General features: G+C 34.0%; 1 protein-coding gene across 2 annotated transcripts in view; it reads left to right on the top strand.

Moving 5' to 3' along the window:
- Nucleotides 1-9,072: 9,072 nt before the first annotated feature.
- Nucleotides 9,073-22,712, top strand: part of LOC136035555 (regulator of G-protein signaling 9-binding protein-like) — a 61,291-nt gene continuing 47,651 nt past the window's right edge. Inside the window, exon 1 of one of the 2 annotated variants that reach the window (XM_065717422.1) lies at nt 9,073-9,262. Coding sequence is in view for 1 of the 2 variants with exons in the window: in XM_065717423.1 (XP_065573495.1) it covers nt 9,251-9,262 (12 nt within the window). In the remaining variant the exon portion in view is untranslated. The remainder of the gene's footprint in view (nt 9,263-22,712) is intronic. The other variant, XM_065717423.1, reaches the window with a different exon arrangement.

Raw genomic sequence — 22,712 nt, 5'->3', positions numbered from 1 at the left:
TCGATGAAACAATGCTATGAATAGATGTGGCCACTACTCCCACCATACAAGCGCATTGTACTCTTCTGGCGATCATTACGTGATCATTGGTATATAAGCTTGATGGGGAGTTTCTTAGAAAAGCAGTTCCACATAGACATTTGATTAGTTTACATCTATTCAAGTTCCGAAAACGTTCTAATAAGTGGTTTTAGACCATTGTACCTTGAAGTAGTTGACAATGATGATAAGAAGACAAGAGCCCTCAATGCAGCAGTTGGAATAATAAAGGACTGTTAACTAACTTTTGAGTTGAATGCGATGTTTTGTAGAGATATTATATCATTGAGTAAATTTATATTGGAAGAATAATTATATTTCACAGCAAAAGTGAATATTATACATATATTCAGACGGCAAAATAGATTGATTGAAGGCAATCCTGAACTACATTGAAAACAACGGATTAATTCACCTCGTGAAAAAAAAAAGTGAAAATGTATATCATTCGATCAGTACATTCCTGACGAAAAATATTATATAATGATTAGATTTTTGGATAGACATTTTAGTTGATTCTTTACTTCTCTTCCAAGGGCAAGCAATAGGCTTGAAGAATATTCTCAAAATTGAAAAAATCTTGGCTATGTTATTTTAGTCTATAATCGGCAGTGGGAGAATCAAGAAAACTAACTGATTTAAGAAACAAAAAATCAAGTGGAATCTTGTGAGATTGGAAGAATGCTTGAACCTAAATGATCCATCTTAGAAGTTATCAGTGCAAAAGAAATTATTCTCTGAAAGAATGCTCGAAGTTATCATTGAAAATGATTCTTCAACTCTGAACTGTTGTATAGGGCTTCTAAGTTGCAATTTATTAACATGCTGACAGCAACAAAATAAAATGATTCTGTGTATTTGCTTTTTAGCACTACCCAAAACATTCAAGTTTTCTTTTTGATTCAAGATTCTGTCCGAATTATTTTTTCGCTCTATGGTTTTCTTGAGAACAATCGACAATTTATAAAATCCTGTCCTAATAGATATAATTGATTTTGACGTCACTCAAATACTCCTCTCTCTCTCTCTCTAGAAGTGAACAGAACTTTCCTATTGTTTGCAAGTTAGATTCTATTTGGTGGTGTGAGAGTCAACATTGAAAAAAGTTCTACACACATCCACTATGTTCATATACACTGGGTAGTTGGTCGTCATGTGAGATCTGTACTAGTGTTGATGACTATAAAGAAAAATGTAGGTTATGCAATTCATGTAAACTGCATATAGAATGTGATATACAATTAAAGGATTTTAAGTTCTGTCTTGAAAAGATTTGTGAATCCTACCCTAGAGGATACAGATACTGCAATTGTCAGTATGATAAATGTGATTAATGGAAAACACTTACTCTGGTATGATTGAAAAAACTCTAAACGTGATTTATGGTTATTTCTAAGAGATTGGTACCGTCATTGCTTTATATTTTTTTGGAAAAAAGAATTTGAAACATATTTCAATTGTCAAACAACAAGAGGGTATGTTTTCTACTTCACCGTTGTAAGGATGATAGTAGTTATGATTATAAACCTAGTGATTTCTATTTGACTGTTACAGAAAGTAATTTTTCATATGAGAATACCATGTGAGGCATTACTCCAAATAAGCATATTGAGACATGTGAATTTTACAATATAAATCAATATTGTATCATTTACTTCGCATAGAGATATAATAAAATGAAGTTACATTGTATTGTAGAAAATGTGACCCTGACTTTGCACAATGAGATCATTACAGGTTGAATCCTAATGATCTGCTACCTCTAATTGTTGTCGATGACCACCTAAATGACGAAGAAGATGAAATTTAAAAGATGAAGAACAAAGATTTTTTTCTTCTACATATACGTTTTATCAATTAAAAAATCTAAAAACGTTGTTAAAACATTTTATTCTTAGGGCACTGAAATCACTATTATACAGATAGGACAGTGTTTTTTCAGCTATGAAGTCATTCAATTGAAGATTGTGCACAAAAATGTTGAGAAATTCATAGTAAGTATAGTCACATCATCTAAAGAGGAAATATAGTAATGCATAAAAACCACAGATTTTGATTGCTAAATCTTTTGCTCGCATCCAATTCTGAAGAATAGATTTCCCACTTCTTTCAAGGACTTTTTTTGATGTGAGATGTGTAGAAGGCATATAGTAGAACAAGCATAAAAATAAATTCTTTGGTTTTTGATGTTTGAAAGATGCATAGCCAACGCGCCGTCTGCTTAGTCAACGGACTACTATTAACAATGATAATGGTATGGCTAGCAATATGAATATATCCAAGAAAATCCAAGGGTACACAATATGATTTTTATTGGACATGTATAAATCCAAGTTAAATACATCGATTACTCAATTTGTGTTTATAGTAGCGAGTGTATTCGAACACTACCGTCAGGGGTAACTTCTCAATTGGTTTCAAATTGAACTAGTGAGAGTAAGGCTACACTCTCAGTAAATGGTTCGATAAAGGTACACCTCTTAGCGTACAGTGCCACTTCAGACAATACTTATATCTTGAGTACCAGATAAACCCAATGCAATGATACCGTGACTTTTTGCTATCATTGTGTAGTTAGGCCATGTTAAAATGGTTGTGAGTCACGATCTAGGGATTGCACTGTCAATTCATATTTGACCTTTATAGTATTTTTCAAAGGATAAAATGTAGAGTTGAACTCCATTTACTTTACACACAAGAAACGAAGGCTCAAACTTTTTAAATTTGTGTGCAAAACGTGTCCATGGCATTGGCACTTTTGTAAACGCTAAGGCTTATTTTGAACGAATTACACCATTGACAGTTGAGGAGTCGGTGTAGGTGCTTGAACCAGTGGCAATATGTCGTTGATTGGTGATTGTGTGAGAAACGAGCAGTTTGATGTTGCTTCCACTGGCTCATAATTTTCAATTGTAAAGGCAACAGAACTCGTAGCCTGTTATTTTCGTACATGAATGTTGCCGAATGTTTTTCTCAAAATTATATTGGACGGGGCATTTTGTAACTTTCCGCCAATCTTAACATTCGGAGGCATCCATTGAGGTATATTAAATGTTTCATGATTTAGAAGACCAACTAAATGATACTCCTTGCTCAACACCCAAGTAAGTTCACCATTCATATTAAAATTCGATCTATAATCATAACCCATCGCCAGACCTTTTATTTCTTATAAGACTTTGGAGTCATCAAAATAAATTGTATATGGCTTGCACAGTTTGATAGATTGTTACTAGTGCTCATCAATGTTCCATTCATGTAGACATATATTTGTCAAAATAGATTGTGTAGGATACAGTTTTCATTGGATGATCCATCGGTGGCGGTGGGAATTTGATTTTCAGACTTTTTCCACACCATAACTTTTAAATAAATAATTATAGACGGTAAATCTATAGAGTAGTCTCCATTAGAATAAATCTGAAAATATATATTTTCGGAGAGTGGCTGTTGTGGGTAGAATTTTTCGTAGTAGCCATGTTTTATACTGACATCTATACTTTCTTCTAAAAAGATTTAGAGATAAGGTGACTGTGGAACTGAATTCCTTGTGTGGTGGATGTGTTATTTCAGTCTAGGAAAAGAAATCCTAAATCTAAATCTAAATCTAAAACAATTTATTCTTCACTTCTTTTCTTCTTTGACAAAAATGTTGATCTGAAAAGAGACTGATGAGCGATAAAATATTCCTAAATCCTTATATACCTTTTCCATTTCGTCGTGATTTCAATTGCTCATCAAGGAGTTTTGTGGTGGACCTGATATTTTGTGTGACACTTTCTGTAAATTGTATCCCGTGAACTAACTTTGGTGGTCTGAGAGCAGTGGCCTAGCAATCAATATAAGGACAAAAAAAGTATGTTTCTATTTGCCATCTTGTTGCTGAATGGGCCGAAAATGACATATAATCACAGCCAAACCTTTTGTTATTGCTAAAGGATCCCCCAATTCACATCTGAATGCTATCTGGAAGAGCTCCAAATACGATGTGCTTACAGGAATATACTGAAGATGCCTAATATCGTAGTTATGAAAAAGTTCGTGGATAGTTTTGTGTTCAAGAATGCATAGAAGGGTGACATTTGAATTACCAAAAATTGGCTCCTTAAATGAACTGCAAATAAATTTACAACTGTTAGATGATAAACTAGGTGTATAGTCTGCATAGATAACATGATCCTAGCCACTAAATTTATATGTTTTAATAATACACTTTTTAAAGCCAAGGACCCCACGTTTATCCTCTTTGATTAAATTTCTTCCGTTGTCATTTGGATTGGTAATGTAAATTCTCCACTATTCTGCTGAATATTTGAATGTGAAACCACCCTTTTTTACTCCCATTTTTTTCTGATGATTCAATCCAGCTCATACATGCTGTTGTATTCCTTGTAGGGTATGGGCCCAAAGAGGTAGCCAATAGAGTAAGAATTTGTCATTAAGCATTTCTTGGGAAGTAAATGTATTATCCTTTAATCTCACACAGTGTCCCTTTTTTAGAACGTCATATGTGTTTCTGAGAATAGAATTGACAATAACAGCGTCATACTTTCCCACGTTAAATATGATAGCGGAGGAGGTTTTTTTTTCAAAAAATCACATGCTTTGTTCAAACATAGTAAAAAGGATGAGAGCCATTCGACATAATCGTCACACAGAAATCATTAGGCATTGTGTGTGTCTTCAGCAGATATCCATGAATCAAAATCAAAGTTGTATACTAGCCAGCGAACAGACAGCTCTCTCATGCCCCTACGAATAGGACTCTTTAATGTGTTTTCAATCTGATATATTCCTGCGTATTAAACTTTTTTAAATTAATAATCATAAAACCGCCAAGAATCTCATCATTTTTCAAATTGATTCGAACACTATCACTAATATTGAATGTCTAGTTTTTCACTTCCCTCTCTTCATTCAAAATGTCACTCAAACTTGACATTCAAAAATTTCAAGTGTATTGCTATCTACTCAATGAAATTTCAGTGGGTTTGAGTCGGACAGGGATCAGTAAGGATGTTGATTACAAATCAGCATGATTTTGTCACAATCATGAATAAAGCAGTAGTATGTTTCAATGTACTATGTGTTTCTTGAATTAAAAGCCGACTAGCTCTTATCAATCGTTCATGCAATTCTGCCTTTATCGGACTATGACTATGATAAAGCACTGTATTGTATTTCAGCGCATTAACATTGTGTGTGTGTGTGTGTGTGTGTGTGTGTGTGTGTGTGTGTGTGAGTGTGTGTGTGTGTGTGTGTGTGTGTGTGTGTGTGTATGTGTGTGTGTGTGTGTTGCTCTCTCTCTGTGTGTGTGTGTGTGTGTATGTGTGTGTGTGTGTGTGTGTGTGTGTGTGTGTGTCTGTGTGGGTGTGTTTATTATGACGTTTCAGGTGTTACCTGGAAAATGAATGAGTAAATATTTTATTTTTTGGAATGAAACGGTTTTACTAAGCTGAAAAGATATTTTCATGTAATATACATACATAATCGGCTTTAATAACACTCACAACACACACGAAAATGCACACAAAAAGGGACCTCATATATTCAATTGATTTCCAAATCCAAAAAATTCCTCAAAAGTTCCAAGAAAATTTTAGTTCCCCAAAAAATTCTAATTCCAAGAAATTTTAAGGTTCCCTGATTATTCTAAATCCCGAAAAAGTCTACGTCCAAAAAATGTAAGTCCCCCCCCCAAAAAAATGTTCAGAATAAAAAACAATAATAGAATAAAATACCGTTCAGAATAAAATACCGTCCCCTGGAGGTCCTGGTTCAGAAATACTCCACGGATTTAAGTCAATATTTCAGGAATAGCTAGTAGGAAGGGGTGCTTTTTGAAAATAATGCTTATATATGATATAAAAACACATAAAATTAATTAAATGTTCTTTTTTAGTTTTTGATATTGTTCTTTACCGTCCCTTGAAGGTCAAGGTTCAGAATGTTCCAATGATTGAATTCAATAGCCCAGGAATGGCTAGTAGAGAAAGATTATTTTAAAACTAATGATCATATGCATAAAATTGGTAAGTAAAGGGGACTGTAAATGTCTTTTGATAGACCAAAACCCTATGAAAAGCTGTCCTCGTCCACTAGGCACACAACGAAAATATAGATTGCATACCTGTTTTATATTGCAGTCTTCGTCAAAATTTCTTTTTGGACATGTTGCTTGATCAAACTCAATTTAACAATTGTTAATATATTGGGCCAATCCTATTCTTATATATCAAATATTTTGGTATTTGAAGTGATATATCGAAGAATTGTCTTATCACCGGAAACGGAAACGTTGTGCTAACGTTTTGCGTGTTGTAGTATTTGTTTTATTGCTTCGCTCTGAAAATAAACTTGCAATGCAATGTTTCCTGGAAATGTTCTTATCACCGCAAGCTGAAATAACGCTAATTGTGTCGTAGGAATGGTGGAGTACTGTGCGTTTGTATCTGTGTAAGAGATACTAGTGGTTAGCAACTCTAGTAGTAAACCAGGATAGGTTTGCGACCGGAGCCATTGAATTGATACTACTAGCATTATTTGAAAAACGACCAAAAATTAAATAAAAAACAAGTTTTTTTTAACTGGAAGCAAGTAACAACATTAAAATTACAAACGAGCAGAAATTATTACGTATTTGAGGGAGTCATCCCCTTGTCAATACTTCGCTCTTTATGCTAAAGTTTTTTTATTACTTTTAAAATTTCTATTTACTCTCATTAAGCAGCTTTTGTGATTCAGGAGTCATTCTTAAAGAATTGGAACACAATTTGAACTTTAGCATAAATGGAGAGGTATTGACGAGGGGGCGATCCCCTCGTACACATAATAATTTATGTTTATTTTAAGTTTGAATGTTGCTCCTTACTTTCGGTTGAAAAACTTATTTTCTTATTTAATATAAAAAAAATATACAATTGATGTTTCTGTGATTGAGCACTACAAAAACTGTTTCAATTGTTGCTTCAATGAAATCACTGAAGTAACTAGATAAAAATAGAATGAAATGAATACGAAACTAATCATTTAGTTGCAAAATAAGTATTGTTTAGTTGCTTTACTGCTTCAAATCACCTAGGTATATTTAATATAGTCCTCCGGTGATTTTGAAGAACTTTATTACCCGTATTAGCTATTTGGTTCGCTTTTCAGAAAATATTTATAAATAGCATCAATGTTTAAATTACACGTTTCTCTGTTTATTGAAAGATAAGCAAAATTGTATTTTTTTTTTTGTCTTTTTGCCTTTCTATTACTAGTATTGCCTTTCTATTCTACTATGACTACTTCCGCTCTTACTATTGAACTACACCAAAAGGGTATAAGCGCCTCCAGGGTTGTCAAATTAGCATAGATACTATGTCATAGAAACAGAATAGGGTTTTAAGTTTAGTTTTTCAGGGAAGTTGAGGAGGTTTAAAAATAAATCAGTAGACATAATGTTGGTCTAAATTTTAAAAAATTATTGGAATTTTTTCTAACATATAACATATAAGCCAAAATGTGGATTTTAGTCAAGAGAAATTGAAAATATCTACAGTATTTTTTTTCTTTGAACATGATAAAGACTAAGCACACAAATTAATTTAATATTTTCAAAGATAAGTAAAAAGCTACATTAAACCAAAAATATGAATAAATAAAGTCAAATAAACTTCCAAGCGTAAAGTTACCATTAACCACGATCAAAAAGTAAATAAAACCGAAAACGTACCGAAATTAAAATAGATAACCGAGTTAAACTCATACGAGTAGGCTGACGTCCCCCGTGCCTTTTAAAGACCAGAATATTATTTGAACTTCGATGAAAACACAATACGTTTTAAATGATTTGTCTTTTTTAAATTTAATATATCCAAAGTAATAAATATCAGCATATATATTAAACTGTCAATCCACATTTTTTTTTTCTGTAACCTTAGTTATGACAGTTTTTTCGAAATTAAGAGAAATAGAAACACACAGCTCGAAATAGGAATTGTTTCAGTAAATAGTACACATTAGTGATGGAAAACATTAGACATACTGCGTTTTATATATTTGGAATCAACATAAAAAGCCAATTCTTTTGACACATGTATTATTGTCTAAATTTCGTTTTCCGGGCTTTGAATATATAAATATAGCCTAAAGTTAGACTTAGAATAAAACATACGACAATTTCGACAATAACACACAATGAAACAGACCCAACTTCATTATTTTTTTTAAGAAAAAACTTAAAAGCTGGGTATTCAAATATTCTGAAAAATTTTCAATACTTTAAGAAGAAGGAAGCAAAAAGAAAACGATTCTGAAAATAGTATACTGCAGATTACTACTACATTCCAGTCCCACCAGTAACTCATCACTTTCGTTATTTATTTGTGGGGCTTATTAATCTGGCATATACGGCTCACGAGCCTGTATATTCAATCTTACTGAATTCTAAACCCTATAAAGAGAACGCCCTTGCCTCCCCCAATTCTTGTTCATACCAAAGCTATCAGCTCATAAAATATATGTATCCCTATGTCTGCTTGTCAGCGCTATCAACTGGTGCTAGTAAGACGTCTTAGCTTATAAAAGGGATTCCGTGCTTAGAAAAACAGAGGGGGATTTGCTGTTTTTATCACTTTTTATCACTGTTTTTACTTTTGCTTTGCATGGAGCTGACAATAATAGTTTTTCCAATAGGAAAATAATCATTCTTTTACAGCTTTATCTCTACTTTTATTTTTACAAAATATCAGTTTTATTTTCTCTTGTTGATATGATCATGTTCTGCTTTTGGACTACAAATTCAGATTAAGATTGTAAAATTAAACTCAGCCTAGACTAAGCTAGTTTTTAACTTTTCTAGTTCTTCTGAGCAGCATTGAGTTTTCCGTGATGATAGCAGCTTTAAATCCTTATTGAACTTATTTTAAAGCGCCAATGATTCCCTCCTATTTAGTTACTTATTTTCTTGGATAACACTAAGCTTATCCATACGCTATCGGATTTTGGGAAAACTTTGGTTGGCGCGCATCTGTTTCTGCACATAACGTTAGAACTTTTCTTTCTTCACTTGTTGATGTGACAGAAAAATGGCGGATTTTTATAATAAAAAGGATATAAAATACATAATTGTATAGTTGTAATTGATTTGAGGAAGTCTAAAATATTTTATTTTGAAACAAAGTGCAGATAAAAACGGAATAAAAATGGAATGTAGAACTTCCGATCAATGAGAAAAGTGGTAAGTTTTGAGCCTGTATGAGAGATAGCCTGGGTACTCCGACTGTTGTAATACTACTGTAATACTGGAAGGTGGTGTAAATTAAGACTTTATATTGATACACTAGGGAAAGTCGTTAAAGGCTTCCAAAAAAAAAAAATCTAAACCTTATCACTAGGTACAACGAATTAGAAACTAAAAGCATACTAATAATTGTTTATGATAAACTAAAGAACCAGGTGAAAATTTAGGGCTATACCAATTCATTTCTGTGTTTGTTCATTCATATTGTTGCTTTATCTGCATAATGATGCTGTTTGTTTGGATTTTTTTTTTTACTCCACTTTTCCATTGTGCCTGTATCACAAATATTATTTGGTTACAAATTGTTAGGTCATAACTAAATCATTATTGTTATAAAATTTATTTCAGTATAAGAGAAGGATTGTTTAATCCTCAATGGGAAACTTTGCTGAAAATAACTCCTGTAGAAGCTGAGGTAATCCCTAAAATGTCACAGGTAGATCAAATAAACTAAAACAGATAAATATGATTATAAGTGTTTATTTGTGAATAATTAGCCCTCACATACTGAACCAAAGAGAGTGTAAAATTTCAGGAAATGGTGCAAAAACGGGTCTTACTTTATTTTGGCCCCTTCTCCCTCGTCTTTCTAAGAAGGGTTAAAATATTATCCAACTCTTTCCAAAGAAAAAGAAATTTTCCTGAAATGGGCTTAAGGAGGACATTCTTCGATTTTGGCCCCCGTCAAAGGATATTTCTTGACCTGAATCCCCCCTTACAACCATATACTCCCATAGAAGTTTTCGTGGATATACCAGGCTAGTACTGAGGTCTAAAAGCAACGTAGCTCTTAAAAATTCATGGACTGTATGCAAATCTTCCTTTGATTGTGTTTCCCTATGCTTTCTATGCTATTTGGAATGATGTTTTGCTGAGATGACAATGATGTGCTAGAATATCTAAGTATCTCTAAGTAATTAGGCAACAAAGGTCAAGTTAAACTTGAGCTTCATTCTGGCCAATATATTAGAGGAAACAGAACTAAACCACCGCTACAAAGAACTTGGCAAGTAAATTTCAGGACGATAAAAATTTGTCACGCGAGTCCAAGAAGTCTTTTCCTGCGGATAGATAAAACCTCTAGTTTACTGTAAAAATATATATATATATATATATATATATATATATATATATATATATATATATATATATATATATATATATATATATATATATATATATATATATATATATATATATATATGTATATATATATATATAATATATATATATATATATATATGTAGGCTTATGGTAATGCTTATACTCAACTTTTTAAGCATAGAGAAGTACACAGAGAAGTCCATAGTAATCTAAACTTTCAGTAAAATTTTGCAGGTTCCACTTGCAGCAAAACCAATTTCTATGCTTGAATACTTTGTATTCAAGCATAGACAAGACCATTTAAGTAAGTAGCTAGTAAAATTGGCTATAAGAAATATTTGTATATCGTTATGCTTATGAAAGCATTTGTGATTATGCTTCTGCAACCAATTATAAAGAAGCCCATTTTGTTATGCAGGTAGTAAACAGGCTGTAAAGAAATACCCGAGGATGCTTTTACTTATGCTAATGTTTGTGATAACGTTTTCAAGCATAAGAAATCACATTAAAGTAAGCGGCTATTAAATTGAGGACAAAAATTTGTTGTTTATGGTAATTCTAGTGTTTATGCATCTGCTCATATATTTTACCATAGAGAAGCAGTTTGAGCGCGTTGTTAGTCAAACTGGCTGACCAAAATATTGGATGGCATTTACCCCCTCCTCATATGCCCATTTCCCCCCAAAGACATTCGATAAAAAATCTTTATTTTTTAATTTGATTCAGCGTAGCTGAAAGATCCGCTAAGTATGCCTCTGGGGATGACATGACCCTAAAGCCCGTGCGGAAAATTCTTAGGTACACTTCTGTTAATGTCTTTGCTTTATATTGTAGCATAGACAGAAATATTTCAGTAAGCTTTTAATCAAACTTGGTACAAGAAATATCTTTGCTTGAATATGGTTATGCTAGCCTACTTAAGTTAATTCTGATGCGTTCCTATACTTATTTTCATTGTGCTTATGTTAATGCATATGCATTCCAGCAAAGACAAACACATTTCAGCAAACAGTTATTCAAATTGTCTCTAAAGATGCCTAAATGCGTTTACGCTAATGCTTATGCTTATGTATTTTAGTATAGTAAAATATATTTGAGTAGAAAATTAGTCAAACTGGTTTTTAAAAATGCCTATATAGCCTATACTTATACTAACTCTTATGCTTCGTATTTGACACAAAAATTCACGCTTGATTTAACAGTTAGTCTAATTGGCTAGCAAAAATATTTATATATGGTTTTGCCTATGCTAGCACTTATCTCTTAAAACTCATTTTAACGCTTATGTCTTTGAGTATGACGCCCATCCCACAGCCCTCGGGGCAAGGGCTGTAAGTTATGCCCTGGAGGCATATCAGGTTTATATAGAAAGGGTGAGCGTGCAAAATTCAGAGGAGGCTCATTGGACTGGTAATCAGAAGTTCTGGTGCTCTTTTTGAGATTAAAGGCTATGGGAGGGTAAACACCCCCCCCTTCGTATTTTCCAGATATGTATCTGACAGAAATTTTGAGATAGACATTTGTTACCTAAGAAATTTTGAAAAAGGCTGATTAGATTGTAAATTGAAAGGGCGAGTGCTCTTTTAAGAGTCAAAAATGATTTAAGGGCAACAAACCTCCCCATGTTCATCAATTCTCAAAATATATCTAATGAAAATTTTGAGATAGCTATTTTGTTCAGCGTAGTTAAAAGGTCTGGAAATTTTTTTTTTGAGGATGACCCCCCACCCCAAAGTCCACAGCGTAACGGTTGCAAGTTATGTCCTGAGTGCATATTAGGTTTTTTTATGAAAAGAGTGGTTGTAAAAACTCCAGAATGGGTTCATTTGATTGGAAATCAGATGTTCTAGTGTCCTTTTTATGAGTCAAAGTGGTCAGAGGGCAATCACCATCCCCCCAGTGCGTATTTTCCAAAAATGCATCTAATAGAAACTTTGAGATAGCCATTTGTTCAATAATAGTCTAAAAATCATGGGCCGTGTAATAACGCTGTCTAAGTAAAGAACGATGTCGGCAGAGTGTATTATTGATTTACTTATTTTTTAGACCAGGGATCTTTGTATCGAATGAGTTGTTATAGAAACTTAGAAAAGGGCTCATTCGAATAAAAATTGAAAAGGCCAGTGTCCTTTTTAGCAGTCAAAAGTTTTTTGAGGGCACCTAGCCCCCTCTCACGACCACCATTCTCCCAAACACATCCAATAAAAACTCTGAGATAGTCATTTTGTTCAATGTACAACTACAGAAGAGAGAATAGTGAGGACTTTTTTTTCCCAAGACAGTGAACCAACAAAACCTATTTGAATATTTTGTCCCTATATCTAAGGGCCGTCTTCAGGAAAGAAAGTAATAAACAATAAAACACTTACAATAAAAGTTTTCGGTTAAAAATCGAGTCTTTATTTTTATATTTTAAAATAGCCTTGGCATCATTACTTCTTAACGAAAAGTTCAGCCAAGACTATGTGATAAAAGCTAACATTTTACAAGCTAAAAAGGTTCATTCATTGAACTAACTGTATTTATTAAAAATTGGAATAATTTCTTTTTGCAATATTTGCCTTCTCTGCAGCTAATCTTGTAGTTCTTTTGGGATTGGGCTTGTTTTTATTCGTTCCTATTTTTTTCATTTTGAATTAGATTATTTTCTGTAATTAATTTTGTGTACATAGGGTTGAGTGTGTATTCACCAAGTCTCTATTTAGGGATGTATTATTATTTAAGTTTCGTTTGATTTCGATTGCCTCGCGGACAGTTTGCTTGATTCCTAGGTCAGAGCTAATTAGAATTGTTTGGTCAAATATCACATAATTGTTTGGATTTTCAAAAATATGATTGCTTAAAGCTGAATCGAAAGATATGGAGTTATTTCTAGATTATAATGCTTTGTCAATACTTTCTTTGTGCTGCTGCAATCTTGTTCCTAAATTTTGGTGGGTTCGACCTTTTTTAGATGTATTGATAATACGCAGTGTGAATAAACTTGATTTTACGATTTACAGAAAACCTACGCATAATAATAGATACCTTCATTTCAAATCTAACCATCTTCCACAGGTTAAAAGAGGTGTGGTAATATCTCTTGTGGATAGAGTACTTAATATCTGTTCAGAGCCGTATATTAAAAAAGAATAAAATTTTATTACAGACATACTTTTTGGCAACGGGTACCCAATTTCCCTCATAAATATTGTTATTGCTCAAAGATTAAAGATGCATTTTGCTAAAGCCTTAAATCCCACACCAGAAAACGATTGGAATAATCCCACAAGCACGATTTACCTACCTTATATTCCGAAAATTACTTCAAAACTGAAAAAAGTTTGTTTAAAAAACAATTTACGTGTTGTATTCACAAGTAATTTAAGTATAATGGATCTTCTCAATTCTGGTAAGGATAAAACCTTAGTTACTCGTCTAAGAGAGGTGTATCAAATACCATGTAGTAGTGGAAATTATTATATTGGTCGAACCCACCAAAATTTAGGAACAAGATTACAGCAACACAAAGAAAGTATTGAAAAAGCATTAAAATCTAGAAATAACTCCATATCTTTCGATTCTGTTTTAAGCAATCATATTTTTGAAAATCCAAACAATTATGTTCTATTTGACGAAACAATTCTAATTAGCAATGACCTAGGAATCAAACAAACTGTCCGCGAGGCAATCGAAATCAAACGAAACTTAAATTATAATACATCCCTAAATAGAGACTTGGGTGAATGCACGCTCAACCCTATGTACACAATATTAATTAAAGAAAATAATCTAATTCAAAATAAAACAAAAATAGGAACGAATAAAAACGAGCCCAATCCCAAAAGAACTACAAAATTAGCTGCAGAGATGGCAAATATTGCAATAAAAAATTATTCCAATTTGTAATAAATACAGTTAGTTCAATGAATGAACCTTTTTAGCTTGTAAAATGTTAGCTTTTATCACACAGTCTTGGCTGAACTTTTCGTTAAGAAGTAATGATGCCAAGGCTATTTTAAAATATATTAAATAAAAAAAAAATGTTGAAATGAAAGTAAGGAGCGACATTAAAACTTAAAACGAAAAGAAATTACTCCGTATATGAAAGGGGTTTTTCCTCCTCGACACCCCGCTCTTTACGCTAAAGTTTTTTATTGTTTTAAAAAGAAAGAGTTGCGAGAAAGAATCAAACTTTAGCGCAAGAAGCGGGGTGTCGAGGAGGAAAAGCCTCTTTCATATATGGAGTACTTTCTGTTCGTTTTAAGTTTTAATGTCGCTCCTTACTTTCATTTCTAAAAACTTGTTTTTTTTTATTTAATTTCTGAAAGTTTTTGAATTAATGTATGTCTGATTTTGGCTCTCCATACATATGGAGATTACATTAAAATGAAATTTGCATATTAATTCTTTTTTTGGTTAAATGGCTTTCTCTTAGTTTTGATCAGACGATTTTGAAAAATAAGGGGTGGGGAAGGAGGCTTAGTTGCCCTCCAATTTTTCGGTTACTTAAAAAGGCAACTAGAACTTTTAATTTTTAACGAACGTTTTTATTAGTAAAAAATATACGTAACTTAAGAATTAACTTACGTAACAAACTTCTATATTCTTATATTTTTGATTATATATATGAGGGGGTTTGTCCCCTCGTTAATACCTCGCTCTTCACACTAAATCTTAAGTTTTGTCCCAATTCTTTAAGAATGACCCCTGAATCAGAAAGGCCGTAGAATAAATAGTTGAAATTACTAAAAATAATTTAGCATAAAGAGCGAAGTATTTATCTCCTCCTAAATACCTCGCTCTTTATGCTAAAGTATTTTTAGAACCCCTCATATCTGTAATAATCTCTGTTCGTTTTGAGTTTTAATGCTTCTCCTTACTTTCAATTGAAAAAACTTTTTCATGTTTATATTTTCATTGTTTTTTTTAATAGTAATGGTAGAAAATCCTGCGCCCTTTTCATTGAATTTCTCTTCCCCCATTAAATATTCCTATAAGGAAAGATCCTCCCATATAGCCCCCTCCCTGAACCCCACACCCAAACCAAAAAAATCCCCACATGATTTGTCTTCTGGCAAAAAATACGAAATTCCACATTTTTGTAGATAGGAGCTTGAAATTTTTGCTATAGGGTTCTCTGATACGCTGAATGCGATGGTGTGATTTTCGTCCTATGACTTTTAAGGGGTGTTTCCCCCTATTTTCCAAAATAAGGCAAATTTTCTCAGGCTCGTAGCTTTTGATGACAAAGACTAAATTTGATGAAACTTATATATTTAAATCAGCATAAAAATCCGATTCTTTTGATATATCTTTTAGCATCGAAAATCCGTTTTTTAGAGTTTCGTTTACTATTGAGCCGGGTCGCTCCTTACTACAGTTCGTTACCACGAACTGTTTGAAAAATAAAGAATGAATTTATAACCAAAAAATTTTATTGCAAGTGTTTTATTGTTTATTATTTTCTTTGCTGAAGACGGCCCTTAGATATAGGGCCGAAATATTCAAATAGGTTTTGTTGGTTCACAGTCTTGGGAAAAAAAAGTCCTCATTATTATCTCTTCTGTAGTTGTATTATGGAAAAGTCTTCGTCATTATTTGTTCAATGTAGTTAATAAGTTCAGAAAATAGGTCTTTGACGGTGACAACCCCCTCCAAAACCCTTAGGGCAAGGGTTGTAAGTTATGCCCTGGGGGCATATAAGGCTTATATAAAAATGATCGTCGTATAAGCTTGGTAGAGGGCTCATTGGATGAGTAACCAGAAGTTCTAGTGCCCTTTTTGAGGTTCAAAGTGATCGGAGAGGGATACCTCCCCCCTACACACCTCGTATTTTCCTTAAATAAATTATAGATATTTTGAGGTTGCCATTCGTTGCCATAGAAATTTTGAAAAGGGCTCATTCAATAGGAAAAAGAAAGATCTGGTGCCCTTTTTAGCAGTAAAAATTGACTGGAGGGCAACACGCACCCCCACGATCATCAATTCTCAAAAAACATTTGGTCAAAATTTTGAGACAACCGTTTGATTCAGTGTAGTTGAAAGGTCGAAAAATTATGTCTCTGAGGATGACACCCCCCCCACAGAGCCCTCAGCACAAGGGTTGTAAGTTATGCCCCATTGAAAATTAAGGTTTTTATGGAAAGGGTGGTCGTATAAACTCCAGAGGAAGGCCTATTGGATTGTAAATCAGATGTCCTAGTGCCACATTTGGAGGATCAAAGTGATCGGAGCAGCTGTTCCCCCCCACGTCGTATTTTCCACAAACGCATTCCATAGAAACTTTGAGACAGACATTTGTTTAAAAATAGTCCAAAGATCATATAATAAGGATGGTGGGTTGACAGAATCCCCCAGAGTCTCCGGGTAAGGGCTGTAAGCTATGACCTGGGGGCATAGAAGGTTTTTATGGAAGGGGTGGTTATGTGAATATTTGAAGAGGCTCATTTAATTGGAAATGTATAGTTCTAGTTTTCTTTTAGAAGTGACACATAATGGGGAGCAACTCACCCCCTCCCTCATTGACATCTTCTTTTCTCGAAAAGCATACCGTTGAAATTGTGAGATAGCCAGTTGGATGGACACAATCCCCCATAGCCCATGGGCAAGGGTTATAAGTTATGCCCTGAGACATATAAGTTTTTTATGGAACGGGTGGTTGTATAAACTTTGGAGCTTATTTGATTGTAAGTCGGAAGTTTTAGTTTCCTCTTTAAGAGTCAAAAGTGAATGGAGGGCAATCCCTCCGAGCTTATCATTCTGCAAAGCACATCCGATCGAACTTTCTGAAAGCTATTTTGTTCAGCATTGTTGAGAGGCCACAATCCTTAGGACAAGGGCTGTAAGTTAGGCAATTGGTTCATTGATTAGACATACCATGTGTCATTGCAAAAGGTATGCACGTTCGAGCTTTACTTTCCAAAAAGACGAAAGATATCCAGGTGAGCCTTTCCAAGAATGTTGAGGGGAGTGTTGAACTAAATCAAATGACGTTATGTATATCCTGATTTTCAAAAGAGTGTAACATAGAAATAACTGAGTATATCAATTTGGAAAATTCTGGAAATGATAAGGGAGATAGTCAAAAAGGCGATAGTTGTATGCTACCAATAATACTAAAATTACCACCACTACTACTACCAAACTACTTTATTTACAGTATTGAGGGTAAATTCAAACTAAATCAAAAGACGCCATGTGCATGCATATGGTCAAAATAGCCTATTTCATGAATTTATTCTGGTGTTAAATTGGAACTTTAAGAGATTGCTTAAAGGGGAATGTCATCTCACCGAAAGGCAATAAGTGCACACTACTGGTAATACGGCTGTTACTACTAGGTTTACTACTACTTCTACTTGTACTACTACTACTACTAATGCTGCTACTACGACTGCTACTACCACTACTGCTACTACTTCTATTGCAACTACTTGTAAGGCGAGGAGCATTGAGGTAAAAAATTCAATAAGTATACGAACACACAGGTTATCAATAGGATATATCAGCAATGTCATAGCAATGGCTAATTGTATAAAAGTTGAAGTTTCCATGACTTTTGCTTTTACTAGTAATATTAATGCTACTATTTTGACTACTATCACAAATATTCCTAAGGGTATGAAGGTGACATTTAAAAGGAATTTTAAGGGGGGAAGGTGAACGGAATCCAGCACGCTTGTGCATACAAGTTGTCAAAAGCGTGAAACAGTAATATCTTAGAAACAATTTGATGTGTGAAGTTGAAACTAACATAGCTTGTTTCGAGGGATGCTGAACTAAGTAAGAGACAATATTAGCATCTTAATACTACTACTTTTTCTCATACTGTTACTGTAACTATTATTACTCTTCTATTACTACTTTTGTCACTAAAGCTTAAGCTACTACAGTTAATTTTACTGCTACTGCTACTACTACTGCTATTAAAACTAAGGATATTAAGGGGAGAAATTTGGGATAAATAGAAACTGATTGGAACTAATTCAAAACACACTATGCCAACACAGATTGTCAAGTGGACGCATCAGAAATGCTTCAGGAACGGTTGATGGTATTAAGCTGAAACTTTCAGCATGTGTTGAAAAGGATGATGAACGTACTAAATGTGTTATGCGCATACTGAACACACTATGCCAACACAGGTTGTCAAGTGGACGCATCAGAAATGCTTCAGGAACGGTTGATGGTATTAAGCTGAAACTTTCAGCATGTGTTGAAAAGGATGATGAACGTACTAAATGTGTTATGCGCATACTGAACACACTATGCCAACACAGATTGTCAAGTGGACGCATCAGAAATGCTTCAGGAACGGTTGATGGTATTAAGCTGAAACTTTCAGCATGTGTTGAAAAGGATGATGAACGTACTAAATGTGTTATGCGCATACTGAACACACTATGCCAACACAGATTGTCAAGTGGACGCATCAGAAATGCTTCAGGAACGGTTGATGGCATTAAGCTGAAACTTTCAGCATGTGTTGAAAAGGATGTTGAACATACTTAATGTGTTATGCACATACTGCTGCTAGTGAAGCTACTGCTATTACTACTGCGAAAGTTAAGGGTATTAAGGTGAATCCTTTAATAAATATTTAGGTAGATGTTGAACTAAATCAAAACAAAATATCAGCATGTGGACTTTCAAAAAGGTGACAAAGCAATATCTGTGAAATAACTTATATTATTAAGTTAGATCTTTAAGGCTAAGTTGTAATGGATTTTGAACTAGTCTGAAGGCATTATGTGTATTCTTTTAATTCTACCACTAAAGCTACTGTAACTAATGACGCTAAGGGTATTAAGCTGGAATTTTTGGGGAACGTTTAGGAAGCGTTCCAATTGAACAAAAAAAAAACTATATGCATGCACGCTCTCAAAAGAGCATAGAAACAATAGATAGAAATATTTTTCAAACTTTGAAAAAAACTTGTTTTTTATTTAATTTCTGATAGTCTTTTTAATTAATTCTGGAAAATCCAGCTCCCCTCTCATGGCAAAATTTTCTTCACCATGAAAACTCCTTCATGGAAAGATCCTCCCACGTAAGCACCCCCACCAGAAAATCCCCCCGAAAGTATTTTTATACTTCCCAATAGGAAATGCTATATGTAAGCAATGGGCAAATTTCATAAGTTACAGCCCTTTCCCGGTGGTTTAGAGCTGGATTCAAGCATCCGGAGAAGGCGTTGGCGTCATGTTTAGCAGGTGTTTAAACAGATAACTCACGATCTATCTTCGGCTTTTGTCACAGCCTATATAGACACCAGTTGCGCAAACATTTTTCAAAAGCAACACATAGCTATCGTTTGCGACATCAATTGGTGCTGCGTCAAAACCAGACACTCTCGCAGTTGGAAACTGAATTCTTCTGATAACATTACATACCCACGGTGGTCACAACAGAAATTTCTGTTTTCACTCCCGGAATAGAGCCAAGATCTTTCCGCGCTGATTGGCTGTGGGAGCACTGAAGATTAACGCCTAGTCTAAAGATGTGTGCTGAAGGCCTTCTATGGGCAAGATCCGACTCCTTGTAATTAGTGTACATATAGCATAGGCAGTGGGCTTTTGTGAACTTTTGGTCATACCATCAAATTCGGTGCTTTTCTGAGACAAAACAGATGAGCTACATGTTCTACCTGGGCCGGCTAACAACTAACCTTAAAAACATAAAATTTTTATTTATTTAAAACAATGGGGGAAAGGGAATGGCATAAAGAGTATTTGCCACATTTCCTTAAGAGCGGAAGGGTTTATTGATGGCCATTTGCTTTGAACAATATAATTTTTCAGTTCAAATATTTTGAAAGGCAATTGATAGGTAAAACAGCATGAATTGGCTATATTTATTGCACTCAAAATGCTTTCAAAAAAGCACTATTAAGAACTTTAGCGTAGCGGCAGTTCGGAGGGGAGGCACCTGTGATATAAAACAGTTTCTGATCATTCGATTCAAAATGAAAAGTTTTGGTTTCTTTTTAAGAGTAAAAATAAATTAGAGTGTAAGCAGACCTTCTCTCAAGCCGATTCACTTTCCAAACACATCCAGCCAAAATTTTGAAAAAAACAATTTTGTTCAGCATAGTAGAACAGTCCAGAAACTATGTAGTTTTAGAGCATTGGGCATGTAAACCTCTCGCAACTATACAACTAGACCATTTGGCTTTAAAACTAAAGTTTGCTTTAAACTGAATCGAAGGCATTGTGCTTATGGTTGCCAATAAGACAACTCAGCAATATATCAAAAACAATTGGGGGTAATAAGTTTCAACTTTTGGGGATAATACTGTTACTACTTCTGCTCTTTCAATTTAGATAAATGAAAAGAACTTAGGTGTATCCAGGTTGTCAAAGAGCATAGATAGAATAATTTGAGAATGATATTAAATTTTATTTTTCAGGTCACCTTCAGGAGTTTTAAGTAGTATCCCCTCTGTAAGTTTAAGCGCCCAGTCCCCATATTCTTTTCTTCTATAATGACTTAAGATCACGAAGAAGGCTTACCGGCAATTCTACCAATGCTGCCACCTATAGTCATGGCGTTATTGTTAACTACAGTCACAGATGGTGACATATTTTCTTTTCAACGGTACATTTTTAGCTTCTAAGCAGTTTTTATTGATTTTTATGAAATCTATATTTGATGTAGGAATTGAACATGAGACTCTTTATTTGTTATGGTAAGAGAAAAACATATTAATCGACTGAGACAACAAGTTATTGATTATATTATGTTCTTATTAATACATTTTAAGGCAATCAATGTATTATATATGGGTCTCTGGCCAACTGATGTTAAGCATCTCTACATCGTAACGAATTAATTACACAGTCGATCTCACAATTGGATTTTTGGCACGTGATACCACTGATTTACTTCCAGGCACCTTGTTTTGGCATCATCCTGAGAATATGCATACCATGATGATTTGAGATGCTTGCTTGACAGATATTTTCTTTTGATCGTTAATAAAATCTGTTTCGATCTCTAAAAAATTATAATCACTACAGCTGGGTAGGTATCATTTTTTTAACATAATGGACTTGAGCACATCAAGTTTCCATTACCGCAGCTTCCGCATGAATTTGACTCCCCAAACTGCCTCCAGGGCCCCGAGTCCCCCTCCAGAGCCCAAATGACCCCAATATTTTTTGAACATCGATTTTTTGGAACTGAAGCTCTTTTCAATTTTTTTCAACACAATGTTTTGGACAGAATTTTTGGGGACTAAGAATTTTTGGGGACTTTGAGTTATTTTGGAACATATAATTTTTGGACTTAGAATTTTGTGGGGACTTTTATTGTCTTGGGACGCCGAGAATTTCTTGGTAAGTTTACGAGAATTTAAAGAATGAAGCCTTACCTGGTATTGTGTAATTATTCATGTTGTCAGTGAAACAATAGAATACATCCAGTGACAGCCTTTAAATCTGGTCTTTTGAGACACAGATATTGTGGAAGTCCATACTCCGATGCACTATTGGAGTTACTAACACGTTTTTTGACATCATCCCAAGAATATGCATCCTGGTTTCTGAGAAGTTATTCGCATCTTTCCGAAAATCTAAAGAACGATGCATTATCTGGTATTGCGTAATCATTCATCTTGTTAGTAAAATAATACAATACGTCCCTTGACAGGCCTTACATCTGGTCTTCTGAGATAACAACTGAATCAATCACATTTTTACCTTCTAAGCAGTTTTCCATTTATTTTATGAAATTTATGGTTTTTGGGACTTAAAATTATATCATTTTTTTCGACGTAGAATCTTTTGACGACACCAATAATTTCTTGGTATGTTTCCTAGAATTTCAAGAATGATGTATTAGAACCCAAGGATTTCAAGAATGATGTGTTATTAGGCATTTCTTAATCATTCATGTTGTCAGTGAAACTATACAATACATCCTGTGACAGCCCTCACATTTGGTCTTTTGATATAACAACTGAGTCAAATACATTAAAGCTTCTAAGCAGTTTGCAATTGATTATTTGATACTTATATTTTTTGGACTTAGAATTACTATTTTTGGTGAGAATTTACTGAGGATTTAATTTTAAAATGCGTGTGACCTAAAATAAAGGCTCAGTGAGCGTGCGCGCACTATTATTGAGTCCAAAAGAATCTAATTCAGAATCAGTTCTCATAATGTAACCTAAGTGAAAAGTAATTTGTGGTGTCATCTATAACTCAAAATCTTCGCTTTTTAATGAGTGCCAAGGAAAGCTCCTTAGAAGCTAACAATGTTGGCGCAGTTGTTATCTCAAAAGACCAGATGTGAGGGCTGT

The sequence above is a fragment of the Artemia franciscana genome, chromosome 14 (assembly GCF_032884065.1).
Source record: "Artemia franciscana chromosome 14, ASM3288406v1, whole genome shotgun sequence".
NCBI classification, from domain to species: domain Eukaryota; kingdom Metazoa; phylum Arthropoda; class Branchiopoda; order Anostraca; family Artemiidae; genus Artemia; species Artemia franciscana.
The sequence above is the reverse complement of the archived record's forward strand: the minus strand, read 5'-3'. Positions and strand labels throughout refer to the sequence as shown.